Raw genomic sequence first — 14,600 nt, 5'->3', positions numbered from 1 at the left:
CACAAAAATGTATAAATCTGTAACTGTACCCTCACAGTGATTCACTAATTAAAAATAAATAAATTATTAAAAAAATAAAATAAAATAAGCCCTTGTTGGGGCTGGGGAGATAGTACCAGGGTTCAGGATCCCAGCACCACATAGGGTGCCCGAGCACCTCCAAGGGTCATCCCTGAGCACTGCCTGTGCCGCCCACCCCCCGGAAAATAAAGCCCATGTTAAGTGCTAGTGAGAAAATCAGATGCAATAGAGAAATAGAGTGGGAGGCTGGAGGGACAAGCTGCTTGCAAATGGAAGGGGGCCGGGGTAGGCAGGAGCTGACCCAAAGGGGTGGAGCTCGTGCTCTGCATGGAGGACCCCAGATTCAGCCCCTGGAGTCACATGGCCCACCCCCAGCCTGGAACCATTCCTGAGCACCACAAGGTGTGGCCCAAAGGATAAGAATAGGTGATAATGGGTCTGTATTCAAATCCCCCCTTCCCTCGCATCCTAGATGGTCCCCCCAAGCACTGCCAAGAGTAAATTCCTAAGTGAAACACAGGAGTAACCCTCAGCATCACTGGTGTGGTCCAAAAACAAAAGCAAAAACAGGGTGGGGGGAGAGGGGTGACAAGTTGCTTAGTGATCAGAAAGATGGGAAGATATCCCTCCGGAATACCCAAGGTCAACCTGTCTAGGTAGGGGGTGGGGGTGGCTGTGCAAAGGTCCTGGGGCAGAGCAGGGCAGCTAGTGCAGAGGAGCAAGGATGGGGGATAGAATGGAGGTGAGTCCGCAGGCAGGCCACGTGAGGACATTCAGATTTACTACCCATAAGTCTCGGTCCCCTATAGCAGGGGGACAGGGGCATGTCCCCGGAGCAAGGATCCCAAGGCCACCAGGAAGTATCAAGAGGCTTGGGGGAGGCAGGAGAAGAGAGGGCCCCAGCAGCCTTCGGAACTGAGGCTTTCTGGGAAATGATGGAGAATGAAGCCAGTTTGGCCAGAACCTCATTGATCTAAACAGGAAGCCAGATTCCCTGCGATTCTGGATGCTTCGCTTCCAAGGGACCAGGAGCCCAAGGCCCTGCCTTGCCCTGCCTCACCCTGGCGCCGGGTCTGCCAACAGCCGGGCTGAGGGCGCCACCTAGTGCTGAGGTCAGGAAGTGACAGGGCCAGTCGCTTCCTGCTGGGAGCAGAGAACAGGCCTTTGCCTGCCCAAGGGCGCAAGTAAAAAGCGCCCACCCATCACGATCATGGGAAAAGCAGAACCGCTGGGGAGGGGGTGGGGGTCGGGCCAAGGCCAGGCTCTGAAAGCCGTGTTACAGCCGATGACAAAGTCCACAAACTCGAGACGAACTCCCGAGTACTGGGTTCCAGAAGGATCTGGGGAGACAGCCCAGGTGGCCGGACTCAGGCCCTGTCCCGTGTGCGCCCTGGGCAGTGCCAGGGCCGGCGGCTGTGGGGCACGAGAGCTGGGGCTGTCTGCAGGTGACTTCATGCATCTGGACATTGGTCGTTTCTGTCACCCCCTGAGCCACTGAGTCCCCACCTGCTTGGTGTGACGCTGCCAGAGACTGGCAAAGGGTTCAAACGTATGGGCAGGCCCCTCTGTGTGACCCCCAAACCTCGTAGGGAGCTCACTGGTTCTGAAAGTCACCTCCTAACTGGGACAGGCCACATACTCCTCCCCCGCCCCCCCCCCCCACACACACACACTCAAACTACCCACCTCCCAGGGGCTGCAAACAGCAGTTTCTATTCAGGGGTCTTCACTTGAGGCCCACCTCCTGGGGAGAAGCCTCCCGCCAAATCGCTGGTATCCTCAGAGATGAGAACTGAATTAGACGCCTCAGGCCATCATGGGCGTAGCACAGGAAGGAGAACGGGACGCTGGGCACATTCAGCGGTACCAAGCCTGCTGGTCTAGTCAGTGTTATGAGAAACAAGAAGAGCAAACTCGTCTGCATGGACAAGTATCACCTGGCAGCTCCTGAGCCCAGGTCACCAGCACAGCCGGCGCAGACACAGCCCCAGACACAGCCCTGCTCACATCAGGCGCAGAATTCTCTGGGCAGCAGCCTGGACTCCGCCGAGTGGAGCCCCGTAGCATCCTCAGAGCAACAGGCAAAGGTGCCCTCAGAAATTCAAGACATCTGGGAGGCGCGAACACCCGGGGCTGACAAGTCCCTGTGATGCCCTGAGGACTAGGGTGGACAGGGCAGGGCAGTTTCTGTCCAGCCACCCAGAAGCTCTCTCATCATGTAAAAACAGGCGTGGCTGGGCCAGACAGACAGTACTGGGTTAAAGGCTTGCTTAGCGCACGGCTAACCTGAGTGTTTTGTGTGTTTGTTTGTTTGGGCTTTTTAGGTCACACCCGGCGACGCTCAGGAATCACTCCTGACTGTGCTCGGGGGACCATATGGGATGCCGGGGATTGAACCCAGGGCAGCCATGTGCAAGGCAAATGCCCTCCCCACTGTACTATCGCTCCAGCCCCACTGATTCAGGTCTAATCCCTGGTACCACCTAAGGTCCTCAAATCCTGCCAGGAGTGATCCCTGAGCACAGAGCCAGGGGTCAGTCCAGAGCACTGCCAGGCGTGGCTCCAAAACCAAATTTAAGAATAAGAACCAGAGAGGCATGTCCAAATGTCCTGTCTGGAAAGGCAGCCAACAGGCTGAGGCACGTGCCTTGCTGTAGCCGACCCCAGTTCAATCCCTGCTACCACATGGTCCTCTGAGCTCTTATCAGGAGAGAACCTCCCAGCACATAGCACTGATGGATGTAGCCCCAAACACCACCACCCCCAGAGAAAGCAAATACACACAAATAAAAAAACATTCACATTAGTATTTAGTGCTCTATATACTAACCAGTCAATAAACACAGACTGGTTTATTGTGATTTTTAGAATAAGTGGGAAAAACAGATGCAAAGGCCTCATTGTTACTCAAGTCTTTAAAATATTTATAACCTTTGACTATATAATCTGATATCAAGTGTAAAAGGTACTCTAAATACAGAAAATACTTTGCAAATATGGTTGCTTTTTGCAGTCGTTCATAAAATCAAAAAGTAATAAACACTTTCAACCAATAATAAGAGCGATAATCCTGGTCTACCCACTGGCTAGAAATGTAATCCGGTATTAGAGAAAGATTTACAAAGAGCTTATAGCAGCGAGGGGCAAAGGCTCACATCCAATTGGCAAGTGGGAAAATGAATTCAATTTGTCGCATCACACTGGCAAGTACCATAATATCAATTTAAAAGACCTACAATACGATTTGGAGACTTCTCCAAAAGCTAAGATTTGAGCTTCTATAGGACCGGGCAATTACACTTCTGGCTTCTACCCCAAGGGCCCAGAAATTCTAATCGGAAAAGCCCTCTGCACACCTGTGCTCACTGCAGCCCAATTCCTGAGGGCCCAAATCTGGAAACAGTCCAAGAAGAGAGGCGTGGATAAAGCAATGATGGTGCATAGGCACACAATATTGACTCAGCTTTAAAAAACAATGACAAAAGTCATGCAATCTCCCCCTACATGCGTGGAACTGGGGTCTGCTTCACTGCATGTCATCTGAAGGAGAGAGGGGTCCAGAACGATCCCTCTCGCGTGTGCAGGATATAAGGAGGCACAGTAACGGAACAAGGAAAGGCCAAGAAAAGCAACAGCATCTAAGAACGGGTGGAGGAGCTGAGCTGACCATGCAGCAGAGGGAGGGGTGATGCGGGGAGGCGGGTGCTGAGTGGACGGGAGTAGGAGGGACGCTGAGACCATGGTGGGGGGTTGGAATGTTGTAATCAGGAAACCTATCATTGAAAGTTTTGTAAAATTGCAAATCATGGTGTTCAGAAAGCCAAAAAAAAAAAAAAAAAGACTTCCCAGCCAGATGCCAGAACAGCCACCAAGGCACTCCCAAGGGCTGAGCAACGCTCTGCATGCAGGAGGCCAGAGATCCACCCGCTGAGCACCCAGCCAGGAGGAGCCCCAAGCACTGCCATGTATGGCCCCAAAACTCTTCTGAGAAATGCCTGAGACTAAAAAAAAAATCATTTTTAATTAAAAATAACTGTCGGGGCTGGAGCAATAGCACAGCGGGTAGGGCGTTTGCCTTACACGCGGCCGACCCGGGTTCGAATCCAAGCATCCCATATGGTCCCCTGAGCACCGCCAGGGGTGATTCCTGAGTGCATGAACCAGGAATGACCCCTGTGCATCGCCAGGTGTGATCCAAAAAAAGCAAAAAAAATAATAATAATAATCATAACTGTCAGACACACCATGGCATTTTCTTTCTTTCTTTTTTTTTTTTTTTGGTTTTTGGGTCACACCTGGCGATGCACAGGGGCTACTCCTGGCTCTGCACTCAGGAATTACTCCTGGCAGTGCTCAGGGTACCATATGGGATGCTGGGATTTGAACCCGGGTCGGCCGCATGCAAGGCAAACTCCCTACCCGCTGTGCTATCACTCCAGCCCCCACCATGGTATTTTCTAGGTGATTTTTTTCCTTCCTCCCGACTCTTCTGAGAGATCCAAATTTTCCATGCTTCACTTATATATATATATATATATATATATATATATATATATATATATATATATATTTGAAGCAGGGCAAGCTGGAGATGTAGCCCAGGGGCCGAATGCAGGAATTCCGTTCCCAGGACCGAAAGACATCAGTGTAGAGCAAGGGAGAAACAGTGCATCGGACTCTCCACCCCCGCGGGCAGAACAGCTCTCTCCCCAAAGCAAAGCCGACACCCAGAAGAGGCAGGGAAGACTAACGGTAATCGCATCTGCTCTGGGAAGAAGCGCAGGGCCGAAAGGTGGCAATGGGCAGATGGCCCGGGGCGCGGGCCAAGGTCCCCTGAGAACCGGAAACCCCTTCTAAGAGCGGCAGGCAGGAGTCGGGTTTGGCCAGCCCAGGGGGCTTCTCTGCAGTTGCGGGTTCCTTCGGGCCGTGGGAGCGCGGAGATCTCACAGGAATGACACGGCCAGGAGGGACCCCGGCTCCGGCTCCTTCAGACCTGTTTGCACTTGGCACGCGGGGAAACAATCCGTGCAGACAAAAGGCGGCCCCGATCACTGAGGCGATGTTTGCCCAAGCTGCCCGCTCCCAGGTGGGCAGGCCCGGCCACCTGCCCACCTCGGCAGTGCGCCCAGACTAGATCTTACAATAGACCTCGAAGAGCGAGGCGGCGGCGTGCATGCGGTAGAAGACGGAGAAGGGCATGGCCAGGTTCACCACGATGATCCAGGGCTCGAAGCCAAAGACCACCTCCTCCAGCCCGTTGTCGTACTCGGGGCGGCAGCCGAAGGCGGGGGGGATCCACAGCTGCAAGAGAAGAGCAGGGTTCTCAGCAGGCCACCGCCGGCCCAGGGCACTGGGAAGCGAGTCTCACTGCCAGGATCCAGGTCTCGGTCTCCTTGCCTCACGAGCACTTTTCGAGCCCCGACCTGAGACACCCCACATTCCACCCCCGCTCAGTGCCTCCACTTGGCCACTTTCTCCCCACGCTGGCTCAAGCGGGCACTTTGCGTCAGCCCCGACGTATCATCCTGGTAAAGAACATGTCCCGGCTCCCTGCTGTTGGCCACCGCCCGAGGCCCCGACAGCCTTCTGGAGGGACCCAATGAAAACACACTCTCCCCCAAGTTCAAGTCCCCCCCGCCTTTTCCCTAGACCCTCAATGCTGCGGAACCCCCAAGTGAGCCTTTCTCTCATGCCTCTGCTCCTCTCTCTGGCACTCTGTGCTTGCCTGCTTCAAGATCCTGCCTTGCTCCAACTCATGAAACACCGTCTCTTCCAGGCAGTCCTCCTGGATCTAACCAATAAAGGCAGACACCTCCTCTTGTTCAGCTAGTCCCCAGTGCGTGCACACAGGGCAGGTCCCCTAGGCATCAGCGGCCCCTGGGTCTAGGCTGGCAGGTCCTCAGGGGCCTTCTTCCCAGCTTCTCTGGGACTCAGACACATAGCCCTGCTCCTGCCCACATCCGCCAGACACAAGGAGGCAGAAGATGCTTTGCAGCCCAAGGTGGGTTTGTCACACACCATCTGTAGCCATTCAGACCTCTAAGTCCCTTCCTGCCTCAGTTTCCCCATCTATGAGTCAGGAGCACTGACTGTCCCTAGGCTCCAGGATTGCTCTGTGACTCCCCAACCTGCCACTGGTTCTGGGACCCCTGCAGTCATGGCCCCCTCTGTCTCTCTGGACCACTCTGCCGCCCCCTCTTCCTCCAGAATTGTGGGGCTCCCGGGAGCTGTCCTGCACTCCCCACTCCTGCTGCCTTCTCACCTCTGTAAGCTAGGGGTGCTGGCACCAGAGGTCCCATCTCCCTTCCTAGGTCCCCTTCCTGGGGACCCCCCCAAGCTGGGCTGAACCTAGGGGCTCACTTCTTACAAGGTGGACAAAGCATGGGGTGCCACGTCCAAGCTGGGTTCACAGGATTTGGGACCCGGCTGAGGAAACGCTACTGGCTGGGGATCCGAGAGGGGATGTGCGGGGCAGGTAGGACCCGACAAGGCTTAACTGATGGTGTGACTGACCACATGTAATTGGCAGTTGTATCTGACAGATAGGTGTGATTAATAGGTGTACCTGGCAGACAGGTGTGGATTGGCAGGTGTACCTGGCAGACAGGTGTGGATTGGCAGGTGTACCTGGCAGACAGGTGTGATTGGCAGGTGAACCTGGCAGACAGGTGTGATTGGCTGGTGTACCTGGCAGACGGGTGTGATTGGCAGGTGTACCTGTCAGACGAGTGTGATTGGCAGGTGTACCTGGCAGACAGGTGTGATTGGCAGGTGAACCTGGCAGACGGGTGTGATTGGCTGGTGTACCTGTCAGACGGGTGTGATTGGCTGGTGTACCTGGCAGACGGGTGTGACTGGCAGGTGTACCTGTCAGACGAGTGTGATTGACAGGTGTACCTGGCAGACGGGTGTGATTGGCAGGTGTACCTGAGACGGGTGTGATTGGCAGGTGTACCTGGCAGACGGGTGTGATTGGCTGGTGTACCTGAGACGGGTGTGACTGGCAGGTGTACCTGGCAGACAGGTGTGATTGGCAGGTGAACCTGGCAGACGGGTGTGATTGGCAAGTGTAACTAACAAAGCGCAACTGATAAATCCTAAATGACTACATGTCATTGGCAAGACATAATTGTCAAGTGCCTTTACAGATACACGTGGTTGACAATGTGTGATCGACAGGTGTACTTGACAGCTGGAACTGACAATGTGCAAATGACAGTCCGTAGTTGACTGGTGTCCACTTGGAGTTAAACCCTCAGTTTGTGGCCCCAGGGAGTGACTCTTGCCCACAGCCACCAGCGAAGTCCTGAAAACAGCCCGTCTTACCCCAACAGGAGGCGGGGGCCTCTGCCTGGAGCAACCTGGACACAGATGCCAGCGACACCGGGACAGGACCCCGGGGCCGAGGGCAAGGGAGCACTTGACCGCTGTGCTCTCGAGTGCTGCTGGGAGGCTACGAGGGCGAGTTGCCTGCTTGTTTGTTTTAGCCACCACTAGGGTGGTTACACCAGGTTCAACCAGGGTCGTCCACCAGGTTCCTTGTGGCCTGGTCCTGGCGCCGGCCTGGCATCCGCAGCAGGAAGGCTGCGCGCCGACCCCTCGGGCTTCCCCTCCCGCACCCGCAGCGGCTGCTCCCACCTTGTTAGCCATGCATCCATGCCTCCCTGTCCCACTCATGCACACACACACCCCGCATGTGCACACGCGCACATGCACACACCTGCACACGCACACACACATGCACAGATGGTCGTGTGGAAGGGCTGCCTGGGGTGAGGTGCTGGGGTCCGGCGGCCAGTCTCCAGGGTCCCTGCCAGTGAGTCAAACACCTCGAGGCCAAAGACATCCAGGGTCGCGGTAGCGCTTTCCCCGGTTAGTTCAGAGTCTTTGGCACGCAGGTGGAACATCGGCTCATGCCTGGCCTCGTCCAGGCCCTTCCCGTGCGTCCCTCTCAGAGCCCATCCCTCACTGTACTCGAGGCATCTGCCCTCCCTCGCTACACATTTCCTATTTTATTCTTAGGTTTTAGCTGTGGGGTCTGAGCCAGTGCAGCACTCTGGGCTTACTCCTTAACAGTGCTCACTGGGAGGTGCCAGGATTGACCCCAGGGCCCCGGCCCCTGCCCAGCCCTCTGAGCCATCCCCTACACCCCTCCTTCTGTGTCTGCATTGCCAGGTACCAAACCCTGGCCTCACCGACAAAGGTCGCCTGAGCTACATCCCAGCCTCGGTACAGACAGACCCCACCCCGTCCCTGGCATGCACGGCAGGAGCGAGGGGGTCTGATCCTGTGTCTGTCTTCTTGCCTTCTGAATCTCTGGGCCCACCGGCTGCTCTCACCCTGATTGGCAAAGGGCCACGGCCACTCATTCCTTGGAAACACTGCTCGGGAGGCCAGGGGCCCCTCCTGCTGACTCAGCCTCAGAGATGGAGTGTCAACCCAGGGGGCCCAGGCCACGGTGAAGCTCTGGCCCTGAAGTACACCCCAGCGATGCTCAGGGGACCACGTGGTCCAAGGGATCACTGGTGTCAGGCAATGATGATGCCCACTAACCGAGGATGGCCACTAACCACACTCGGACCCAGGCACTGACAGACAGGGCCTGAATGACAGAGGGCTGGGCATTTGCCTTGCACACATCTGACTGAGGTTCAATCCCCGGCATCTCCTCTGGTTCCCTGAGCCTTGCCAGGAGCAATGCCTGAGCACAGAGCCAGGAGGAAGCCCTGAGCACCGCCGGGTGGGGCCCGAATTATTTATTAATAAAATAGTGCCCAGAAAGAGGGGGGTGCAGGTTACCGAAATGTTGCCGAGAAACAGGAAGGCCACGATGTTCCGCAGGAGCCTCCTCTTGGCTTCACCGTCCAGGAAGCGGGGGAGGCAGGCCAGGCAGGGGGCGCGGGGCCAGGGCCTCTCCTTGGGCCCCTTGCTGCTGCCACCACCTTCTCCCAGGGGCAGATTCCTGTTGGTGGCCGAGGCTACCTCAAGGCTGGGGGACCCGGAGGAGCCGGCGACCGGGGCCTTGGGGCCACACACAGTGACCACCCGCAGTGTGCGGATGGCCTCGGACAGCCTGGCCGGCTCGCGGTAGGCGGACTCGATGATGAACACGTTCTGGATGTACTTCTCGGCGATCACCAGGATGGAGTAGGGCAGGTTGTACCAGGCGTGCAGTGGGCAGGCCTCGGCGCAGAGCAGGGCCAGGATGGAGCCCCAGGACAGGAGCCAGGACCCCGAGGCGGTGCCCACCAGCAGGTCGGCATCCAGCTTGCGGGCAGGGTTCCTGGACTCGTCCAGCGCCGCCTCTTCCACCTGGTAGATGCGGAGGCCCAGCAGGCCGGCGGCGCCCATGAGCACGAGCAGGGCGGTGGCGTAGACGTAGAACATGACGAGCGCCGCCTCGCTCCTGCTCCGCGAGCGGCCGATGTGGACGAGGTAGAGCACCACCACGCCGATGGTGGCGGCCAGCGCGCCCAGGCCCAGCAGCGAGCCCACCACGCCCCCGCGGAGCCTGAAGCGCAGCTTCCCGTGGCGGGGGGCGTCCCCTTGGCGCCCGATGTTCTTCCACAGCACGTAGAGCATGGTGGACGCCAGGATCTGGTACTCGATGTTGAACGGGTACAGGTAGTAGATGCCGTGGGACACGGCCGAGCACAGGGCCGGTGGGCTGCAGTTGCAGGGAGGCGTGTGGTCATCGAGGACTGGCGGGCACAAGTGGGCAGAAGCAGGGGCGTTAGCACGGCTCGTCTGGAAGCGGGACCCCAGGTGGGCCCCTGCAAAAGCTCCACCCCCTCACTGACGAGCGTGTGTGATGGCACGGCTGAGGGCACGGCCCGGAAGAGGATCAATGACAGAAATCCCACTTGGCCCAAACCCGGAATCTCGCACCACCATCGTCAAGGGTATCATGGACACGGAGTCACTAACAGCTCATGAGAAATTGTTGAATAAGGGGACAGGGCGATAGGACAGCGGGGAGGGTGCTCACCTTGCACACGGCCAACCTGGGCCTGGGTTTCATCCCCGCCATCCCATTGGGACCCCGGGCACCTGAGTGAAGAGCCAGGAGTGAGCCCTGGGTGTGGCCTCCCCAAAAAAGTAATTGAGGGGGCTGGAGTGATAGCACAGAGGGCAGGGCACTTGCCTTGCACAATGGCTGACTCGGGTTCAATTCCCAACATCCCATATGGTCCCCTGAACACCGACAGGGGTAATTCCTAAGTGCATGAGCCAGGAGTAACCCCTGTGCATTGCCGGGTATGACCCAAAAAGAAAAAAAAATGAATAAAAGAAGATGACCAAGGAAGAGTGAGCCATTTTTGTAAGTTTTAGATATGTAGATGATTGGTAGACAAATCGCAGAGAGATGACCAATAGGTTATTGGAGCCTAGATAGACAGATGGAGAAATAAAGGTGGGAGAGACAGATGGAGGCAGGGAAGGACAGCCAGACACACAGAGGAAAACTCTGGATAACAAACATACACAAAGATGTGAACAATGGTGTTCCTTTCTGGGTGGAAGAAAATGCCGGGTGACTGGGGTCAGAGCTGAGTGCAGTCATGGCCGACCTGAGTTTGCCTTCCAGCACCACACCCAAACCCCACCAGGAGTGATCCCTAGCACAGGGCCAGAAGGAAGCCCTGAGCACCGCTGGGTGTGGCCCAAAAACCAACACCAAAAATCGCACATGATTTGTTAAATAAAAAAGCAAAACTCCACCTTTTCCAGATTGAATCCCAGTGACCATGAGCTACTACAAACATGGCTCTGGTATGTGGGGACCAGGACTATTTTTCCAAACCGCATGGGGGCATTGGAACTGGGCATTTCCATCCCGGCTTCCAGCCCGCCCCTGACCCCTGAAGTCACGCCCTCAACCCACCCCCGGCACCATCTTGCCACACTCAGCAGTGAAGAATCCTGGTCTGTGGGCACCACAATGCCGGAGAATGCTCTGGACCCCAGACCAAGCCTTGACGCCGGGGTGCCCCAGATGGAGCAGGTGCAGTCCCCCCGCCTTCTCCAGATGGAATCCCAGCGACCATGACTTCTACGAACATGGCTCCAGTATGTGGGGACCGGGACTATTTCTCCAAACCGTGCGGCCGCTTATGTGGCTTATGTGGCCGTGTGACCTTTCCTGATACACACACACACACACACACACACACACACACACACACACACACACACACACACAAAACCACTCAGGAACAGCTACTCCGCCCCTGAGCATCCATGATCCCAGAGGCACACAAGGCAACCTCGGGATGCATCGGCTGCTGATAGAAATGCTCCTGGACTGTGAACTAAGCCACGGCCCTGTGCGGCCCCGGGATGGGGAAGGGTTTTTGTGCCTCGGCCTTTTCCCCTTTGCGGCAGCATGGCGACCGCCACCTTTCAGAGCCAATTGGACAGAGAGGTAGGAGCTTGCAGTGATGGGGCACATGGGAAATCTCTCGAAGGCGGGTGGGGGGGTGCGGAACTGGCCCTGCTCCCCGCCCAAATGAGACCCCAAGTGGCCGCCCACAAACAGCTTCTCCACTCCTGAACAGCCATGATCCCAGAGGCACACAAACCAATCTCGGAACACAGTGGCTGCTGGCAGAAATACCTCTGGACTTGATTGCTAAAATACCAGAATTCCAAAACTGCGCAGCCGCTATCGCAGCCGTGTGACATCATATGCTCTTCATTATCAGCAATAGAAAACAAATTATCTAATGATGCCTTTTTGGCAGGTCTGATTGTTAGGGGGAAATTCCAAATAATAATAGTGAGTTTTCTGTCGAAAATTGAATATAATCAAAGTAAAGAGAGAATAAACTGAAAATCATCTGCCACACAGGCAGGGTCGGGGGTGAGAGTGGGGCATACTGGGGTTCTTGGTGGTGGAACATGTGCACTGGTGAAGGGATGGGTGTTTGATCATCGTATGACTTAGACTTAAACCTGAAGCTTTGTAACCAGTCTCACGGTGATTCAATTTAAACAAAAGAAAAGCAAAACTCTCTTGCCACACCTTTGCTCACCCAGCTTCACTGAGGCAGAAGAGACAGGGAGCAATTGCCAGGTTAAGGAGGGAGCACATCTGATTCTCCCCAGATTCTGCTTAAATCTGGAATCAGATTTGGAATGAGTCCAAAAACAAATGCGTAATCAAAGCAGCAGGTAAGTCTGTGTGTGAGTGAGTGTATGTAGGTTGTGAGAGAGTGTGTGAGTGACAGAGACAGAAATACAGAGAGGGAGACAGATATAGAGATAGATAAAGAGAAGCACCTTTATCTTTATAAACATGTGACCTTAGGTACTTGGTAGTGGGATCGGTGTTTGAATATTATCTGCAATGAACTCTTGTGAACTAGTTTATGAAAATAAAATATATTAAAAAATTGGGAAAAAATACATGTGAGTTTGCAGAAATTGTTTTGTGAGGAACTAGAGAGAGAGCACGGCAGGGAGTGCGTTTGTCTGCACACAGCCGACCTGGGTTTGATCCCTGGCATTCCATTTGGCAGCACCAGGAGTAATTCCTCAGTGAGAGCCAGAGGGAAGCCCTGAGCAAAACACAAAATAGAAAAAAGAAATCGTTTCATGAATGTTACAGCCTCCACATAATTGAATGGCCAATTAGCCATAAAAATGATAACTAAGCCGAGTTTTAAAGAGACGGGGGGAAAGGTCCCGTTACCAGAGCAATGGGAAAAATAAGAACCAACTTATTTTTGCCCTCAGCTCTTTGCATGCTCTGATGCTCTGGGTGGGGTGACTGGTACATTTAGGTCTTACCAAAAGTAAGAACCAAAATACCAAATAAACAGTATTTTTCAGTACATAGCACACCCACACTCAGTCGGAACATCAATGGAGAGGGTTGCAGTCGCTGTTTGTTTTTCTAACAGAATGGAATTGTAAAGGAATAGAATAGGAGAAAATGGAACGAAACCAGATACAACTTAAGTCCTAGGGTCTCTGCTCTGGTGAGATCATCACTGCACGGCTGTGTCCACACAGACCCAAACATGTATGCCCCAGCACTGCAACCGGAAACCTGCATCCCTGCTGGGGGCCCCGGGGGAACAAAAACAAGACTGACTACCACAGACTGAACAAACAGCACCCTCGGGGAAACACCGGCACCTCCGGGGACACCGGAGGGTTCTCTGCACGGTCCTTCTTTCTGAGTCACAGACCACACTCGTCAAGTCAGACAAGGGCTCACGGTTGCGAAACGTCCCCTCCTTTCTGCAGAACACGGCAGTGTCCCAGGAGGGGCAGGTGCCCCCTGTCACTCGTCATCCATCCAGCCACGGCAAGGGGCCGAGATCAGGGTTGAGGCTGAGGAGGCGGAGGGTGACCCTTCGCATGAATGGGCGAATCCCACCATATCACAGACCCCCACGTGCCTAGGCCGGACCTGGCTCCCCCACTGGCACGCCGTGGCCTCTCGGCCGTGTCTTCATTTCTCCGCACACCCTGGTCTCATGCTTGGCATGAGACTGACCCAGGGAGACCTGAATGCAGCCCTCACCCCACCCAGAGCGCGGGGGCGTGCAAAGGGCTGAGGACAAGCTGTTCTTACTGTCGCTGTTTCTGTTCTTGATGCCAAGGAGGAGATGAAGGTGCCCAAAGCAAGAAGGACCTCCCAGCGGGGGTGGAGAAATAGGGGGGTGCTCGGTCCCCCCCCTCCTTGTCACTCCCTGCCTGCAGGTGAGAGGGAGCCTGCCCTGGCATCTGCCACAGAGGCATCGGCCGTCACAGCTGGGAAGGCTCTTGGGCTCAGGACTTCTCCTGTACAAATGAGAGCAGGGAGGCTCTGAGAGGTCGAGCAGTTTCCAGAAGTCACACAGCTCGTGAGTGATGGGAAGCAGCCCACGCCTGAGACACCAGCAGCCGTGCCTGAGTGTCTCTCATCCTCACACTCCTCTCAAGTGCTCTACCTCAGAAGGGCAGCGCGGAACGGAGCAAGCAGGGCCTCTGAGGCGCCCGGGCCAGAGCCAGGAGGGAGGAGGAGGGGCCGCAAGCGTGCACCAGTGGATGAGAGGCTCAGACAGACAGACAGACGCGTGAGGACAGCCTGCCCCAGACTCAAGGGCTCTGCTTCAAGCTTGGCTGAAAAGAGCCGGTAATGGAAGCGTGGCTGGAAAGACAGACAGACCCGCCTTCCCACCGCAGAGGGGCGCCAGCCGTGACCTGGGTTCCGGGACCTTCTCCTGCCCGACTGACAAAGCCGCTCTCTGCCCGGGTGCTGAGGTGGCCTGAGCGCAGCCCGAAAAGCAGAGGGTGGGGCAGCGTTCTCTCCACGTGTGCTGTCTCTGGAGGTTCTAGAACATTCCGGAGGGCCCTGCACTCACCGACAGTGACATTCCCGAAGCCCAGCGTGAGGAGCCGCTCCTTGTGCTCGTTGAGCTGGTGCTTGGACTCGTTCAGGACCCCGTTGGCCCACAGCAGCAGGTTGGTGAACACCGAGTGGATCACCCCGAACCTGGAAACACACCGGAGAAGAAAGGTCCCGGTGCAGCTCTGAGGCACGCACACAGGTGTACATGCATGTAGGTGCATGCACATGCATGTAC

The 14,600-nt window shown here is 55.7% G+C and overlaps 1 protein-coding gene across 1 annotated transcript in view; it reads right to left on the bottom strand.

Moving 5' to 3' along the window:
* Positions 1-4,700: 4,700 nt before the first annotated feature.
* The window catches only part of OTOP1 (otopetrin 1), a 28,592-nt gene continuing 18,692 nt past the window's right edge, over positions 4,701-14,600 (bottom strand). The window contains exons 5-7 of the mRNA XM_004617489.2: positions 14,379-14,509; positions 8,821-9,722; positions 4,701-5,322 (exon numbers count right to left, since the gene is read on the bottom strand). Of these exons, the coding sequence (XP_004617546.1) occupies positions 5,152-5,322; positions 8,821-9,722; positions 14,379-14,509 (1,204 nt within the window). The 3' untranslated portion in view covers positions 4,701-5,151. The remainder of the gene's footprint in view (positions 5,323-8,820; positions 9,723-14,378; positions 14,510-14,600) is intronic.

Source organism: Sorex araneus, chromosome 5 (assembly GCF_027595985.1).
Source record: "Sorex araneus isolate mSorAra2 chromosome 5, mSorAra2.pri, whole genome shotgun sequence".
NCBI classification, from domain to species: domain Eukaryota; kingdom Metazoa; phylum Chordata; class Mammalia; order Eulipotyphla; family Soricidae; genus Sorex; species Sorex araneus.
This window is presented reverse-complemented; position numbering and strand designations above follow the sequence as displayed.